The sequence below is a fragment of the Ictalurus punctatus genome, chromosome 20 (genome assembly GCF_001660625.3).
Source record: "Ictalurus punctatus breed USDA103 chromosome 20, Coco_2.0, whole genome shotgun sequence".
In the NCBI taxonomy this organism is placed as follows: Eukaryota; Metazoa; Chordata; class Actinopteri; order Siluriformes; family Ictaluridae; genus Ictalurus; species Ictalurus punctatus.
This window is the reverse complement of record NC_030435.2, coordinates 3949596-3964755: the sequence shown is the minus strand read 5'-3', so window position 1 is coordinate 3964755 and position 15160 is coordinate 3949596. Positions and strand designations below refer to the sequence as shown.

At 39.0% G+C, this 15160-nt stretch overlaps 1 protein-coding gene across 3 annotated transcripts in view; it reads right to left on the bottom strand.

Moving 5' to 3' along the window:
- The window catches only part of LOC108280769 (collagen alpha-1(XXVI) chain), a 35522-nt gene that overhangs the window by 3674 nt on the left and 16688 nt on the right, over positions 1-15160 (bottom strand). For 2 of the 3 annotated variants that reach the window (XM_017496157.3, XM_017496154.3), the window contains exons 6-10: positions 11965-12072; positions 10832-10957; positions 2725-2763; positions 1920-1972; positions 1006-1068 (exon numbers count right to left, since the gene is read on the bottom strand). In XM_017496157.3, coding sequence (XP_017351646.1) covers positions 1006-1068; positions 1920-1972; positions 2725-2763; positions 10832-10957; positions 11965-12072 — 389 coding nt within the window. The remainder of the gene's footprint in view (positions 1-1005; positions 1069-1919; positions 1973-2724; positions 2764-10831; positions 10958-11964; positions 12073-15160) is intronic. The other variant, XM_017496156.3, reaches the window with a different exon arrangement.

Here is a 15160-nt window from a genome sequence, read left to right as displayed (position 1 = left end):
TTGTTGAAATGAATGGATAGGTTTAAGCAGAAGCAGCTCATGACTGTATATTTTGGCGATCAGGACGGCATTAATCATAACAGTGTCAAACAAACAAACAATAAAAAAGTTATGAGGCTATCAGAGTTAATGCTATAGGCTACTATCTATCTAGTGACTTTCTTGTTATTGGAACTCCATATTATGCAGCTGAGACTCGACAACATTCAATCAGCCAGCGTACAGTCTACTGAGAGGGTTGTAGACCTACCTTCGTTCAACTGCGTTTCCAATTACCAGCGACGCACACACAGAAAATCTAATATCATTAACCAGAGTTGCCAGATTTCAGCAAACTGTCCAGAATCTCACCCGAACACCTGAAATTCCCCCCTAAAATTGGGCATTGGAAAAGGAAGAAACACTTTTCTTCGTTTTCTCAGCCTTTTCATGCGGACAATAGACATGTAATGTAATATACATCATAGACACACAGCATGCACCTACACTTTGCCTTGTTTGTGGTAATGTGTTAGCTTTATTTCTGATTATTTGACACAAAACAAAAAGATCTTGGTGACCGCAGAGTATTTTTAAACTAGCCCAATTTAGCTACCCTGCCAACCCTGTCATTAACTGTCCTGTCTGTTTCTCCTGCTCCACTGAAAACATTCATAGAGTGAACACGGGGCAGCGTGGTTCCTGCCCCAATGAGTGCTTGTTGCAGTTCCCATGTTTGACCACTAGGTGCAATAAAAAATCTATGGAGCTAAATGGGGCAGAGTGCGCACTGCTCACGAAAGGCGATCAAATCACTGGAATATCGGCTGTCAGTTAGTGACATTTTTAAAAATCCTGGACGCACACAGTCAGTAATGTTACTTCAATGCAATTTAAAGTTGAGGAATGAATGAGGATTTTACGTCCCTATGGACGAGCCGCAACTGTGTTTAAGAGGAACATGACATGACATGAGCAACCATGATGATTCAGGATTCATGAATATATAATGGCATCAAACCTCACCCTTTCCCCTCGGTCTCCTTTAAGACCTGGTTCTCCAGCTTTTCCAGGGAGACCCCTTGGTGCCTAAAACACACACACACACACACACACACACACACACACACACACACACACACACACACACACAAACACACACGCTCTGGTTTTAAGGTGTGTTTTGGTGCCTTATTACCCATCTTTTAGAGCTATTTTGTGAACTATTTAAAAAAAATAAATGGGTAAGACTTGACAATAACAGTACATGAATAGTCATGCACTAACACCTGAATTATTACTTACTTAAATATGAACTAATGATGAGTTAAGGCATGTACTAATCATGAACTCATGAAGAGCTAAGCTTAACTACGACATGAGCCTTATAAATTCACGCGTGAATAACGATCACCTTAGGTACATGTTCGTACATGTTAGTTAGTTAATGTATTAATTAACATCTAGGGGAAACTAAATCAAATTTCACCCTTGTGGGCAAATGAGCAGCGCCCCGAGCCCTCGCCACCCAGAGCACGAACTAATACTGTAGTATGATTTGAAGAGAAATGGATGGAGAATGAAATTTTCCGTGTTTATTATTGGAGCGTCTTTCTACGTTCGATAAGAAGGATATCAGTGTAAATTATAAAAGTAATCCAGCCCCATTCAACGATGTTTGAGTACGAGGCTGCATATGGCAAATTATATATAAAAAGTTTTCAGTTATACACACTTCATTCATATTCTTTCTTATAAAGCGTGTTTGATTTAGTTTACCCCTACGTGTTAATTAATACATTAACTAACAGATTAATACATGTACTAAAGGTGCTCGTTATTCACGCTGCTTCAAGATGGACAAAAACTTTTTTTTTCCTCAAAAAAAGTAAAGGTTTTTTTTTATTTTTTCATTTTTATTTTTTAACTTATCTACTTACATCTTGTCCAGGTAAACCTGGAATGCCAGGAGCTCCAGCAGGACCTGGGGGGCCTTGACAAAGGCAGGATAAAAAAAGTTAACGACATTACGTTTGGATATTATAATACTAGAATCTGATCATTCACTTTAAAATATTACATTTTTTAGATTTGTTATTTAGTACTTAAAGGAAAAATCCACACTGAACAACTTGCATATTAATCTTTAATAATTAACCTTCAGTGGTGTCCAAGATACAACTCTGAATGGACTTTTTTTTTCTTTTAAATCACTTTCACTGACATATTGATCAATTTTCATTTTACTTCATTACCCACAATGCTGTTTGACTACTACTGCTAATGCTGCAGTGCAGTGGGCTTTTTCTCCTACTCAAACACAGCGATGCAGCGGCACTTTATTCTGGCACTGCCACAACCAAGCACAACTGCATCATACAGAGTAGCTTCACTGCATTCTGGAACTCTCTGGAGTCCAACCTTTGCACCACTACTTCTTGGTTAATATTAATTTCTCATGCGACGTTGAACGTTGCTGAAAAATGGCGAGTCAGAAAAGAATGTTCTTTTTTGATTTTAGGAGCTAACAGTGTCCCGCTATGACCAGAGAGCATTACACAACCACTAATGTCTCATAGGAATAAGAAAAATACAGCAACAAACGACAAAATTAGCACTCAATACGTCACATCACAATGATATTTTTGTGTTTCAGGGTCTTTTCCTCTATGTAAACCTGTAAAAGAGAAAACACTGCACTATAAAAATGTGTGAGCGTGTGTGTGAGAGTGTATTATGACGTACCCGAAGGTCCGGGTGGGCCTGGTGGTCCTATACGACCTGCTTACAAGCAACACAAAGACAATGAGCATTAATACATAAGCATTAATACCGTGAGTGAACCTCACTGAGACTCATTTCACGACGCGCTTCGCCTGTAATGCTCAGAGAAATTCAAACAATTTCCCTTTTAGATTCTTTTATATTGTAGGTGGGTGTTTTGTTAACTTTTGCTCCAGTAACCTGACAAAAGACAAAAATTATGAGCGAGAAAATGACAGAATGAGAAACCTGTTGTCTCTTTTAGAGAGATTTAGAGCTCTAACTCAACAATTCCATACAGGCATAGTGTATGAGTGATTGCGTATGTGTGTGTGGGCATGTATTTATATCTTGGTAGGGAAGGACAGTCATATCTGAGGGGACATTTGCTGGTCCTTATGAGTATAACTGCTTTATGACACAAACAATCTAACAAACTTAAAAAAAACAAATTAAAAAACCCCAAAAATGTCTAAATGGTTCCTTTTCATTACTTAGGTTAAGGTTAGGGTTCGATTAAGGTGTAGCATAGCTACATTAAGAATTACGCCGATGGAAGGTCCTCACAAGGATAATAAGACACACACATGTGTGTATATGTGTGTGTGTTTGTCCCAGTTACAGTCAGCGGCAGTCATTACTGTACCCAGTCATCAATTGAGATCCGATGACCTGCCAAATCCATTCCAAAACACACGAGAGACAAAGTCATGTCCTTTTAGTGCTGGAATTCCATTTGCTCCGGTCTCGTAGGGACACGGAAAAGGGACGTATACACACGCTCTCTCCGTACGTTCTGGGTCTGGATGCAATCGGGCCCACAAGCTCAACACGGCTGTCAGCGAGTCACAGTCACTCGAGCAAGTACGAAGGGGAAATGAATGATGTTACACAGTGGAGGTGATATGTGTAGGCTACATGTAAAGCATTCATACAGCCATGCACTGAAGAGTATTCTTGATTTGTACAGTCTGGCTGTGATTATTAACAAAATGAACTGCCCTACAGCTAGGGCTTGGAACACATCCAAGCTAGAAGGTTGGTGGTTGGATGTAACGTCCTTTCTGAAAAATCCATTCCTAATCAGGGTACTTTATATTCAGCTATTTTCCCCAGCATGTCCAATGTAAATGAAAATGATTCTAAATACACATCACATGCTATAAACGGAAGAGTTTGAAGAGAACACAGTCCTACTGTAATGTGTGGTGAGTGAAAGCAGGACGCGTGTGCATATACTCAGACGTCATTAGATATAATTCAGGAATTATCATCAAAGTTCTTAGTCGGAAAACGAGCAAAAATAACCCCAAACGAGCATAATCCGTGATCATAAACAGAAACATAGGCACAGGTCTAAACACAGAAGACGGGACACGGGACACAGGAAAACATGGCTTGGATTTAATGAGGCAAATGCATGTTAAGTTCGCAACGAGACAAATGCTGCCTTCAGGTCCTCCTCGAAAGTTCGTGTGTAAGAGTAATTATGGTCAGGTGTGTGTTCAAGCGGTTTAGGATGAAAAATAAAGGGATGGCGTGAGAAAATGTCTTTTGTTTTGATTTTTTTTTTTTTGTATTATCAAAGACAAGAAGTTTATTTTGCCTTGATGAAAGAAAACTGAACTGTTAATGTTAACGTCCATATTTGTGACTTAAATCGCACCGACTGCAGTAAATACGAGTTCCTGGGTGGAAATTATGACATTGTGGCGGTGTTCATGTGTGTTCACCTCGCAACCATGTTATTTCCAATGGGACTTGAAGGCAGCAAAAAGAAACAACAGGATACAGGTGAGTACAATCAGGAAATGCACCAATGACAGCATAGGGGCGGAGACAAGGCTAAAATCAAAACAAAACATGAATGCAGTGTACATCGTATTTGGTAACTGAGAGAGAATTTGTGACACTTACATTTCTAACTAAAAGATGCTGAAGTAAAACTATAACAGCATGTTGAGTGTTTTATTCCCCTTATACCACACCAATTCATCGATGGTAACTGTTTTTATTTATTAAAGTATAACACAGCATACGTTTTATTCATCCATAGTTATGTTTAACGGTGTGAAAAGTTCCCCCACCGGTCTCATTATTTTCTTTGCTGTGAAGTTAATAAGAGAAAAAAAAACAGAGGTTGTCAGGTTCGTTTGTGCCCTGTAATCGGTTGCCACCCCGTCCAGGGTGTCCCCCGGCTTGTGCCCCGAGGTCCCTGGGATAGGCTCCAGGCTCCCCCGTGACCCTGTGTAGGATAAGCGGTATGGAAAATGGATGGATGGATGGTTGTCAGGTTACCAAGAAACCGCAAAGCGCCGTCCTTGAAGACTTTCCCATGGCGGAAAGCTTAATCAGTTAGTTTTACCTAATGTTAGAACTGCTTTTAATCAACACCTCGTGATCAGTCAGAATGGAGAATTCAACAGCGCTGTGTAATAAGAAACAGGTGAGAGGCAGGTGAGAAAAACTCGACTAAAGGTGAGCTAGAGTATGACTGTTCCACATAACACCAGAAGATACTGTGTTTTCAGTTTGGCATCTTGCGGTTGATTGCTTGGTGTCTAGTGTTGAACCATGTAGTCATCATCTATTTATACATACAATATAATGAGTCCCCAGACCGTTGATGGCATGCATTGCACTATGTGTGAAAGAGGCAAGAAAGTCCACATCCAGTCGCATTCACACCCCCTTCCCATGCCTCCAGAGACTCAGCAGGAGGTTTCTGCTCTTCTTGTCGAATGTCTGAGTCTCAGTACCGAGTCTTGCCTCGAGCCTCAGGGGAACTCAGCCGCCACAACCCTCTTCCTCCAGCTTCGAAAACATGCAAAGCTACTCAAGGAGGTTGGCCGGCTTGGCAGCGTCCCTCTGGAACCAATTTCTGGAGCTCCGACGGTCTTGAAGGGGGGGGGGGCAGTTTTTGAGGGGGGCAGAACGTCTCGCCCTCGCCTTTTTACACGCCACTGCTCTTTGGCACTGAGCTTCCAAAAGCAGACGGCTGCGCTGACAGCTTACAAATTAGAGCTGATTTGCGCTCAAGCCAGAGGGCTAATCAAAAACAGCTCAGCTCAGCCGGAGTAAGAGAAGGACTCTGCTGTCCCCTGTTGGCTCCTCAAGAAAGTACTGATGGAATTTATTTTATTCGCTTTATTTTTACACATTACTTTTTTGGACATATTCGAGAAGGAAGAAGAAGAGCTCGGTCAGAGCTCAGGTTCAGATGAGGGATAGGGACATTGGTCAAGATCCAAACTACGGCTCTATGGCAGATATTGGATCTGAAGTCACAACAAAACTTTATTGCTTTGGGATCAGACCTCCCAATCACGACATGAGTAGGACAGAACTTCATCTGAGCTATTTTAAATCTATAATGGTTGGAAGCTGACAAACATTTGGATAAGAATTCTGTTTATTAAAATCACACGGTGCTGTGCATCTCTTAAGCACATGCAAAGAAATGCTGTGAAGTAAATATGCCTTCAGAAATAATTAAATGAAATGTTTCTACATTTAAAAAATACTATAAAGAGAAGCAAACTGTAATAAACTAAACAAAATCAGTATTTGGTTTGACAACCCTTTGCTTTTTAAAAGTACATCAGTAGTCTCAGGTACAATTTGTACAATTGTATAAGGAAATTAGCTGGTAAGATTTTCAGAGCATCTTGAAGAATCTGCCGCGGTTCTTTTGGAGACTTTGACTTCTTTTTTGCAGCAAAAACCAGCATACTTGATCATGTTTTTCTTTTCTTTTCTGAAAGTGGTCTATTATGTAATATGTTGCTTTCTTCACTAACGTAGAAACATTTTTCTGTAACATAAACTTTTTTGTTACATGTTTTTTCTTTGTTTCAAACTTGCTAGATGTAAGATTTGTCTTTAAAAAGATATCATTCAAATTGACGCGTTACCGTTTTGAGACGTAAAACAAAATCTGAACTTTAAATACAAATCTCAAAAATTCTAATCTCAAAAATAAGGACTTTATGTAAATTAGGCCAAAGATGATGCATCCGGGATTCCTAGTAAAAAGTAGATGCTTTCAGAGTGGTCAAAATTAGCATTTAAGAAAATCATAGATTGGATGATATCCATCCAGGGGGGTGTAAACTTTTGAACAGGATGATCACTGTTATTATCTTTTTTTTTTTCATTTAGTACTGCACTTCAGAAGCTACATAAGGTATTTACATGTCTCCCAGAAGACAATGTACAATGTGCCCCCCCTCTTAATGTTTGCACCTTTTGTAATAGTGTGTTTGAATCCCTCAGCTGTCAAAATCATATAGTTGCTGTTGGAAAGGGGGTCAAATATCCACAAGATGCTGAAAAGTAAAGAATGTGCAGGACCTGGAGGATTTTTCTGAAGAACAGTGGGGCAGTTTAACTGCTCAGGACAAACAAGGGACTCATGAACAACTCTCACAAAACATAAAAACAGTCGTTGATCATCCAGGTAACACCACACGGTATTAAGAATCAAGCGTGTGTAAACTTTTGAATTGGTTCATTTGTGTAAATTCGGTTATTATTGTGTCTTGTAGACTATACGTAAACATCTGAAATAGCTTATTCAGGGCAGGACTAAATAAAAAACATAATGCAATTTTTATGATCACTCTTTTAAAAAAAAAAAAAATTATTAACATTTTGCAGATTCAGCAAGGCATGTTTAAACTTATAACCTCAACTGTAAGTAATGCTAGCATAACTAGCATTACTTAACTAGCTAGAATGTTACCTAAATAGTTACACTGGGCATATGCTAAGCATCAAGGGTTTAAAATCACTGAAGAAAACTCAATATTTGAGTAGAACATAAAAAGTTTAATTTTTTGACCTCTCTGTAAGTGTCTACTTTTAAAATTTGAATTTTTTGATATTTGTACGTAGGGTTCTGGTTTTCTATACTAAATTCACACTTAAATATTTGTTTTAGCTTCCAAGCTCCACGCTTGGTTTTCCAAGCCTAGTTTGAATTAAATTCACTGGATTAAACTGTACAGTAATTAGAGAAGCATGGAAAATTTCATGGAAAATTCTATCCTTTGCATTCTATGAAAATTGGGCCTCAGGACGTGAGAGCAGTCTGGACGCCGTCTGTATACACTACTAATTACGAAACAAATAATTACCAAGTTACTCAGGGGTCGATGTGGCCAGTGCTTTTCCAAGTAAAAAACAAAGGAAACAAATGCTGTGGAAGTCGTTCAGTAAGGTCAGAATAATAGCGGGTGATGTAAGGAAATTACAGTTAAATGTAGGAAACAGATGAGTGGAATAATAACACCTGGTCTCATTGCTTTTCATAATTTCGCAAAGATAAATGACGTCAATGGAGCCTACTATTGGTAATAAAAACAACATGTAGTCAATAAACCACAAGTTCAGGTTGAGATCGTAATTTGAAACACCTTGAGTGTTTGAAAGACTCTATCTGTAATATCTTATCAAGGAAATCATGAAATCATTCTGACCTCCATTGTTACATCTGTCAGAAGGCACAATTTCCTTAAAGCATGCCGGAAAATCTGTCCTCAGTGTGATGGAGAGAAGATTGCTCTAAAGATTTAACATTGCAGAAAGGTATGCTGTTAAATATGGGAATTCTAATCACGGACCATGGTTCAGAGTCATGAAGCACATGTAGCTCAAAACAATGCGGTTACTATTGGCAATCATATCACACAAGGTAAATGATCTGAAACGATCCATGAGAACATCTGTAAGATGTTCTGGGTGTGCATTTATGATTCTGTATATGATGGGAGAAACCTGTCCTGAGAGTTCCTACTGTAGGTGTGTACTTATTTACTGGAAACTGAAGATAATTCTGAAACAGCCTTTTTCTAGAATTTTACTGATAAATTCAAGAAAGGATGTAAAGCAGTCCCACTATCAGTATCTTTATCGGTTTAGTGCTCCAAATATTTACATACAAAGTGGACTAAATAATTAAATATGAACTCAGAAATAAAAATAAAATGGATGTAGAAATGTCATCAGTTTCAGTATGGAGTGTGAATTCAAGGTCAATCCCTCAAACTCAGCTACATCACTCGAGTTCATAATTGGTCTGAACTAGTGATGTGTTGTTTTTTTTTAATCCCACTCACACATTTAGACGCCGCTTTGGTGCTCGGCCCCCTATTATTATTCTACCTGTTCTTATTTTTCTTCTTCTGCTTCTTCTTCTTCTGGCTAGGCTGTCTTTGGCAACCCGTAGAACCGTCTGATAAAAAGTTCTGAAATTTGGCAAAGTGATTGTGGAGGGTCTAAGGAACATTCTGACCAAATTTAGGCTAAGCGCTGCCGACGCTCTAGTGGCACCATCGAGTCAGATTTGGGCCTAATTTGGAAGTATATTTAAATTTTCTCTGAGTTGAGATATGTCAATTTCTGCCTAATCAGATTTTCTGCCACCTTGGATATTTAAAAAAAATGTTTTTTCTCTACTCCTCCTACAAATTTTGTCCAATCATCGCTAAACTTGGTACACATCAGCATGTTGTTACAGTTGCCTGTAACGTGTCAACAAATCTGACAGTGAAGCTGCCAAAGAGGACGACCATGCGCACTGACACAAATTTTGGTAGGATGTCTTCAGGAAAATGCCCTGAGACTATGCAACAAAGTTCGTGACAGCACCACTTACTGGTCAAAAGTTACAATAACATGACCAAAATGCTTCAATCTAAATGCCCTTTTTACTCCTTCTTCTCCAAATTTTGTCCAAATTTGTCTCACCTAATTTTGAGACCTTAGATGTTTTAAATTTCCATTAAGAAACAAACTTCCGGTCAGAGCAGTAGCAATCACAACCACACGTCAAAGAAGCAACAGAAAACACCACAGGTCACAGCAGTAAGAGCAGCTGCAGCAGCAATGCCACCCTGCTGCCCATTTGTTCATCTAGACCTTTCCTCCTGCAGTCAGTGAATTCCACTACTGTCCGTGATCAAAACATACACTTCCTGTTTGAATGAATCTACAAATCAATCTTTAATCCCTTTGCCTAAAGTTATGGCTAAAGCTTTTCTGTGATTGCTTAGGCAAAAAGGCTAGCATGTCTGTGAATGTCTCACCAAGTCTGGGTGCTTGGCCCCCGAAAATGCTGCTTGCGGCTTTGATTGATTATTATTATATTTATTCATATCTGTCCATGATAACAATATTATTTGGTTCTGTTTCACAAAATATAAACAAACTACCAACCTCATTTGAAAACGACAGCTACCCTAACCAGTCAGTTGCTAAGGATGAACAAATGAATGCTGTAAATGCATCCAGCAGGTCTTTCTTTGTCATAGCTGACAGCTCGTTCACAACAAAGTGAAATCCTCCTGCTTGCGTGATTTATTGTTGCATCCTGCGAGATCCCAGTGCCGACGCACATCTACAGTCTCAGTCAAATGCCCTGTGAACCGTTCTGGCTTTCTATTACATACAAATAGTACAGCTCCTAATCGTATCTGTATTCATATCTGTTTCAAGTACATTATCATTTCATTCAATGTATTAGTGTTCTGTTACATTCCTAAACTCTACAGTTGAACTCAGACTGTAGTTGTCAAACGATTCACTTGACTCAGTAGAGTTGCTGTTATGGAACTCAAATGACTCAAGGGAATCAAATGAGTAATGGAATCTATTCATCGTTTTATGAATTCATTATTTTTTACTAGACGCGCTATGGTTTATATTGTCATAAATTTCATTTCAGTCACTTCAGTCCCTTCAGCAGAAATGATGACTAAAAGGGCTGAGCGCTCGGCTGCACACATTTGTTTATTCTTGACAATATCTTAATTCGCCATCTGTGTAAGCATGCAGTTTACTTTTAGGCAAACTTTAGGTCGAATAATATCTACAGGTCATCGCTTTTCCGACTTTGCCATTTACACGTGACAAGACTTTAAGACGATATAATAAGAAACAAAGGAAGTTTCTAGGAACTTCATTAGCTTCACCTGGATTACTGAAAAGCTCCACATACACACACACACACACACACACCCCCACACACACATAGTCTGGATGCTTGTTACCCGAACATATACCATAAATGTACAGTGAGTCCACTCACCTGTTTCATCTGGACTGAGTCCCTGAAATACATCCCCGCGTAGAGGAATAGAGTTGGGCAGTCCAGGTTGTCCTGGAGGACCTGGAAGACCAATTTCACCTGGAAAGCCTCTTTCTCCCTTTGGGCCTGAAAACAAGAATGAGCACCATGACTATTTATATGTATGTGTATATACAGTACAATTAATATATCATATACCACAACAATGCTGAATTCTCTGATCTGAGCAGTTCCATTTCTATAACAGCAGTTCGGACAGTAGTTCTGGCTGTAATTTAAATCATAGCTTTATATGAATACATGCTTTCTAATACATTATTGTTTCTGTAGTAACCGCTAATTCCCAGGGGCTTATATGGTGGACACTTAACATAACCTAACAAAGATAACCTATAATCATTGAAATGGTAAAGCTTTTTGTAATTGTTTAACATTTATGTAAGGAGTCTCCAGTGTCACTATGTCAGGATCCTGTCAATGATTACTTTCCTATAACAGCATGTTTTAATTCATCCGTTCATATAACACTACTAAGGATTCAATTGGTGTTATGCTGAGCTGGCTCACTCCTTATAAGCAGTTATATGCAGGTTACAGGGCACTGTATATACATTGCTTGGTTTGTGTTGTATCCTAACAGTGTCTTGCATATGTTTCCACTATAACTTCGAGCACTGTGACTCATTCATTGTTTCCTTTTGCCATGTGCCTTGTGTCTTGTTTTCCTTGTCTCCCTAGAAATGATTCATGGTCTGTTAGTACTGACTGAGTACTGAGTGTTCCTGTTATGCAATTTTCACAGTTCAAAATCCAATAGGACTGAAGGATGACCTCCCCTTACAAAGCCACAATCCTTCCATCCAGGTCTAAGGAAAGTTTTTTGCGTGTGTTAAGTATATCTACAAATAATATTAATATTTATAACCAGTCATGGGAAGATAGGACATATTTTCTATTTGAAGATAAGGGTATTGGTAGAAATTCCTAAAAGTTGGATCTGGACCAAAGGGGCATCCATTGCTATGTGGTGAACAGAACATGGAGGTTGAAGATGATCTGGGACTTGACAAGAGAGAGTATGTGCAAGCACATTTATGTCAGAGAAAAGAAAAAAAATGGATAATGACTCTGACCTGTGGGTCCCGGTCGGCCTGGAGAACCTGTCTCTCCTGCAGGTCCGGGAGGTCCCGATGAACCAGGTAAACCAGGTGGTCCTATGGGCCCTGGAGGGCCTCTTGTCCCTTTATATAAAATATTCCACATAAACACAAAGACATTTTTTTGGCATTCTTGAAAAACTCATTAATAGTTTTAATTTCCATGAACTAGTGTTGCCTTTAACCATGCCTAGTCTTCCTGGAGTATAAATATAAAGTTGCACACGTGTAAAATCCATTTGTCCCCCATAACCATGGGGAAAAACAAAAAATGTTCAGCACACAAGAGAACGATGGTTGTTCAGTACTCAGAACAATTAAGGCCATAACAAAAAAGGTTTCACATGTCTGAAAAAGTTGGACCAGGAATTGAGTACACTGTTCTCCCGTACATTGAGGAGGATCAGAAAATACCTGCGGCTGTCCAGTTTCAAAATCAACTCTTAAACACTACCTTCATAACAACACGCTCTTTGGAAGCGTCGCAAGAAGGAAGTTCTTGAGCACGTCTCACAAAATGGAGCACCCGAACTTCACCAAGCATCATTGGAACTACTATCTTATGGTTGGATGAGAGCAAAATCAAACTCTTTGGTTATGCACACCAGCAACGTGTTTGGGGACAAAATGGAACTGCATTCAAGGGAAAGCACCTGACAGCCATGGTAAGATTTACAGATGGATAATTGACATTTTTATGCTGTTTTGTGGCTACCAGGATACCAGTACCAGGATATTTCAGCCCAAATCCTGGTTGCCTCTACCTAGAGGTTATGCCCATAGATAGAGCTTTCAGCAAGATGATGAGCCAAACACTTTTTGTATTAAGTCTTTGTTAATCAGTCTCCAGATTTGAACCAGAGGGAAGTCTACATGAGCAAAACTAAGAATATAAAGAACTTTAAAATGTTTTACTACACGGAGAAGTGAACCAAGATTGTTCTACCAGTATATCCAGCCTCGTTAGACATTACAGGAAGAGACCCTGTTACGTTATTCTCTTTAATGCAGACACAACAAAATATTAATCGTAAAGCTGACAATAATTTTGAGACCAGCGATTTGTTCAAACATGCAGTATGTGCTACTTGAAAAACACGTTCGCCTCACACCTCCAGGGACGGGGTTTCGGTTCCCACCGTGGCCCCTGTGTGTGAGGAGTTTGCATGTTCTCCACGTACTGCGGGGGTTTCCTCGGGGTACTCCGGTTTCCTCCCCCAGTCCAAAGACATGCATGGTAGGCTGATTGGCATGTCCAAAGTGTCCGTAGTGTTTGAATGTGTGTGTGATTGTGTGCCCTGTGGGGTATACACCTGTCCATAGTGTACCCTGCCTTGTTCTCGATGCTCCCTGGGATAGGCTCCAGATTTCCCCATGACCCTGAAAAGGATTAAGCGGTATAGAAGATGGATGGATGGTTAGTCATGGCTCATTTTTAAGAAGGGTGCCAATATTTCTTTGGTAAGCTTTATTTAAGGAGCCATGTATTATCTTTACTCTACTCTGTTCTGAGGTTCTACATAACCTTTAAGAGTTCCCCAGAGGGACAAACAAAGAATCCTTTAGGGTTCTATTTCTCAAGATATAAGATATATTGTATATTGTCTGTGTTTACAAATAAATGAATAAATAAATAAAAATATATATTTTTTTTGTAAAGGCCATATAAGAATAAATATTTGATACCTACATGTACACAATAGTGACACAACTCAAATTTTTTAAATATATATATCTATTAAGAACGCTATCCTTTTGTTTCCCCGACTTCACCTTCTACATTTTGAAGACTGATAGTAATAGTAATGGAACTCGTGCCATTTTCTCATGCACATTTAGTTCATTGGCAAAATAAGACCAAACAAACCATTCATTATCTGTAGTATATTTTAAGACAGATGAAACAACTGTAGAACCTATTCTGCCAGGCTTTCAACATAAATTACGACCCTGTTCATTTGGAATAAACCCAATATTCTCACAGCTTGAAATGTACCCTAACTAATTCATTCTCCTAGGCTGGGTGTCCTTTGTGTTATAGTATAGAATGGCTTTTTTTGTCCTGCCTCGCTGAGGGAGTTTACCTCGAATCTATTAAGCTGATTTGACGCAGTGAAACCAGGACTTGGTTCGGATTGCCAGATTAAACACTGGACGGGCCCACACAGATGTAAATAGGAAATATGATGAAGAAGGACCTCATGGGATAATGACATTTTATTTGAAGTTGAGATTTTAATGGAAATCTAATCTTGGCTTGTAAAGAGAGTAAAGCACCACTGAAAACAATAGCACACTCATTAGTCTGCTGCATGCGGTTTTACTGATGGACACAGTACGAGTGCTGAACGCTGGATTTGTGAGACTTTGGAGAATGCTGGAACAGATCGACTAAGTTTCATGGCAGCAGTTCTAATACTGCTTACCGTACAGAAGGATATGTTTATGTCAAACGTATTTGTGCTAGCATCTCTAAAAACCCGGGCTGTTGGAATAACCAATTGAATACGACACCGATGGAATACTATTTGGCCAAGCATATTGTCAAATAGTAGTTTATTAGCTAGCCTTTAAAGAATGTTTATTTCCAAATTTATTTTTTTTTACTTTACCTTGAGGTCACTGTTCCTTCTAAACTGCACACATTCACAGTCGCACTTGTCTGATGATTCTCCCATGCAGAAAACAAGATTAATGAAAAACTCTGACACAAAAATGTGTTAGAAATTGAAGTAACTGACAGAGAATTGCAGTGCAGTTCAGACCAACCACAGGTACACTTTACTGTCATAGCACTGTCTAAATAAGAATGCCCGTCAAACCAGAGACAGTTCCCCTGCCACCCAAATTCAGTCCCAACAACAAATAATGCTAAATGGTTATATTAACTCTGATCATAGCAAAAAAAAAATAAAATAATAATAATTAGGGTTCTATCTAAATTTATGGATTTCTTTTGGATTGCTTTATTTAAGTCAGAGTTTCACAAATTTCTGGGTGCAATTAAAATAAATAAGTGATGTGATGTGAATGCCATGCCAATTATACAAAGCCAATCATTCCAAGTCCGTCAATGTTCACATTAGTTAGTTTTCTCTGTGTAAATTTACAGAAACTCAGGGGCTGAGTTACTCAAACTCAAGATGCAAATGTTTTTCCACATGAAATGTTT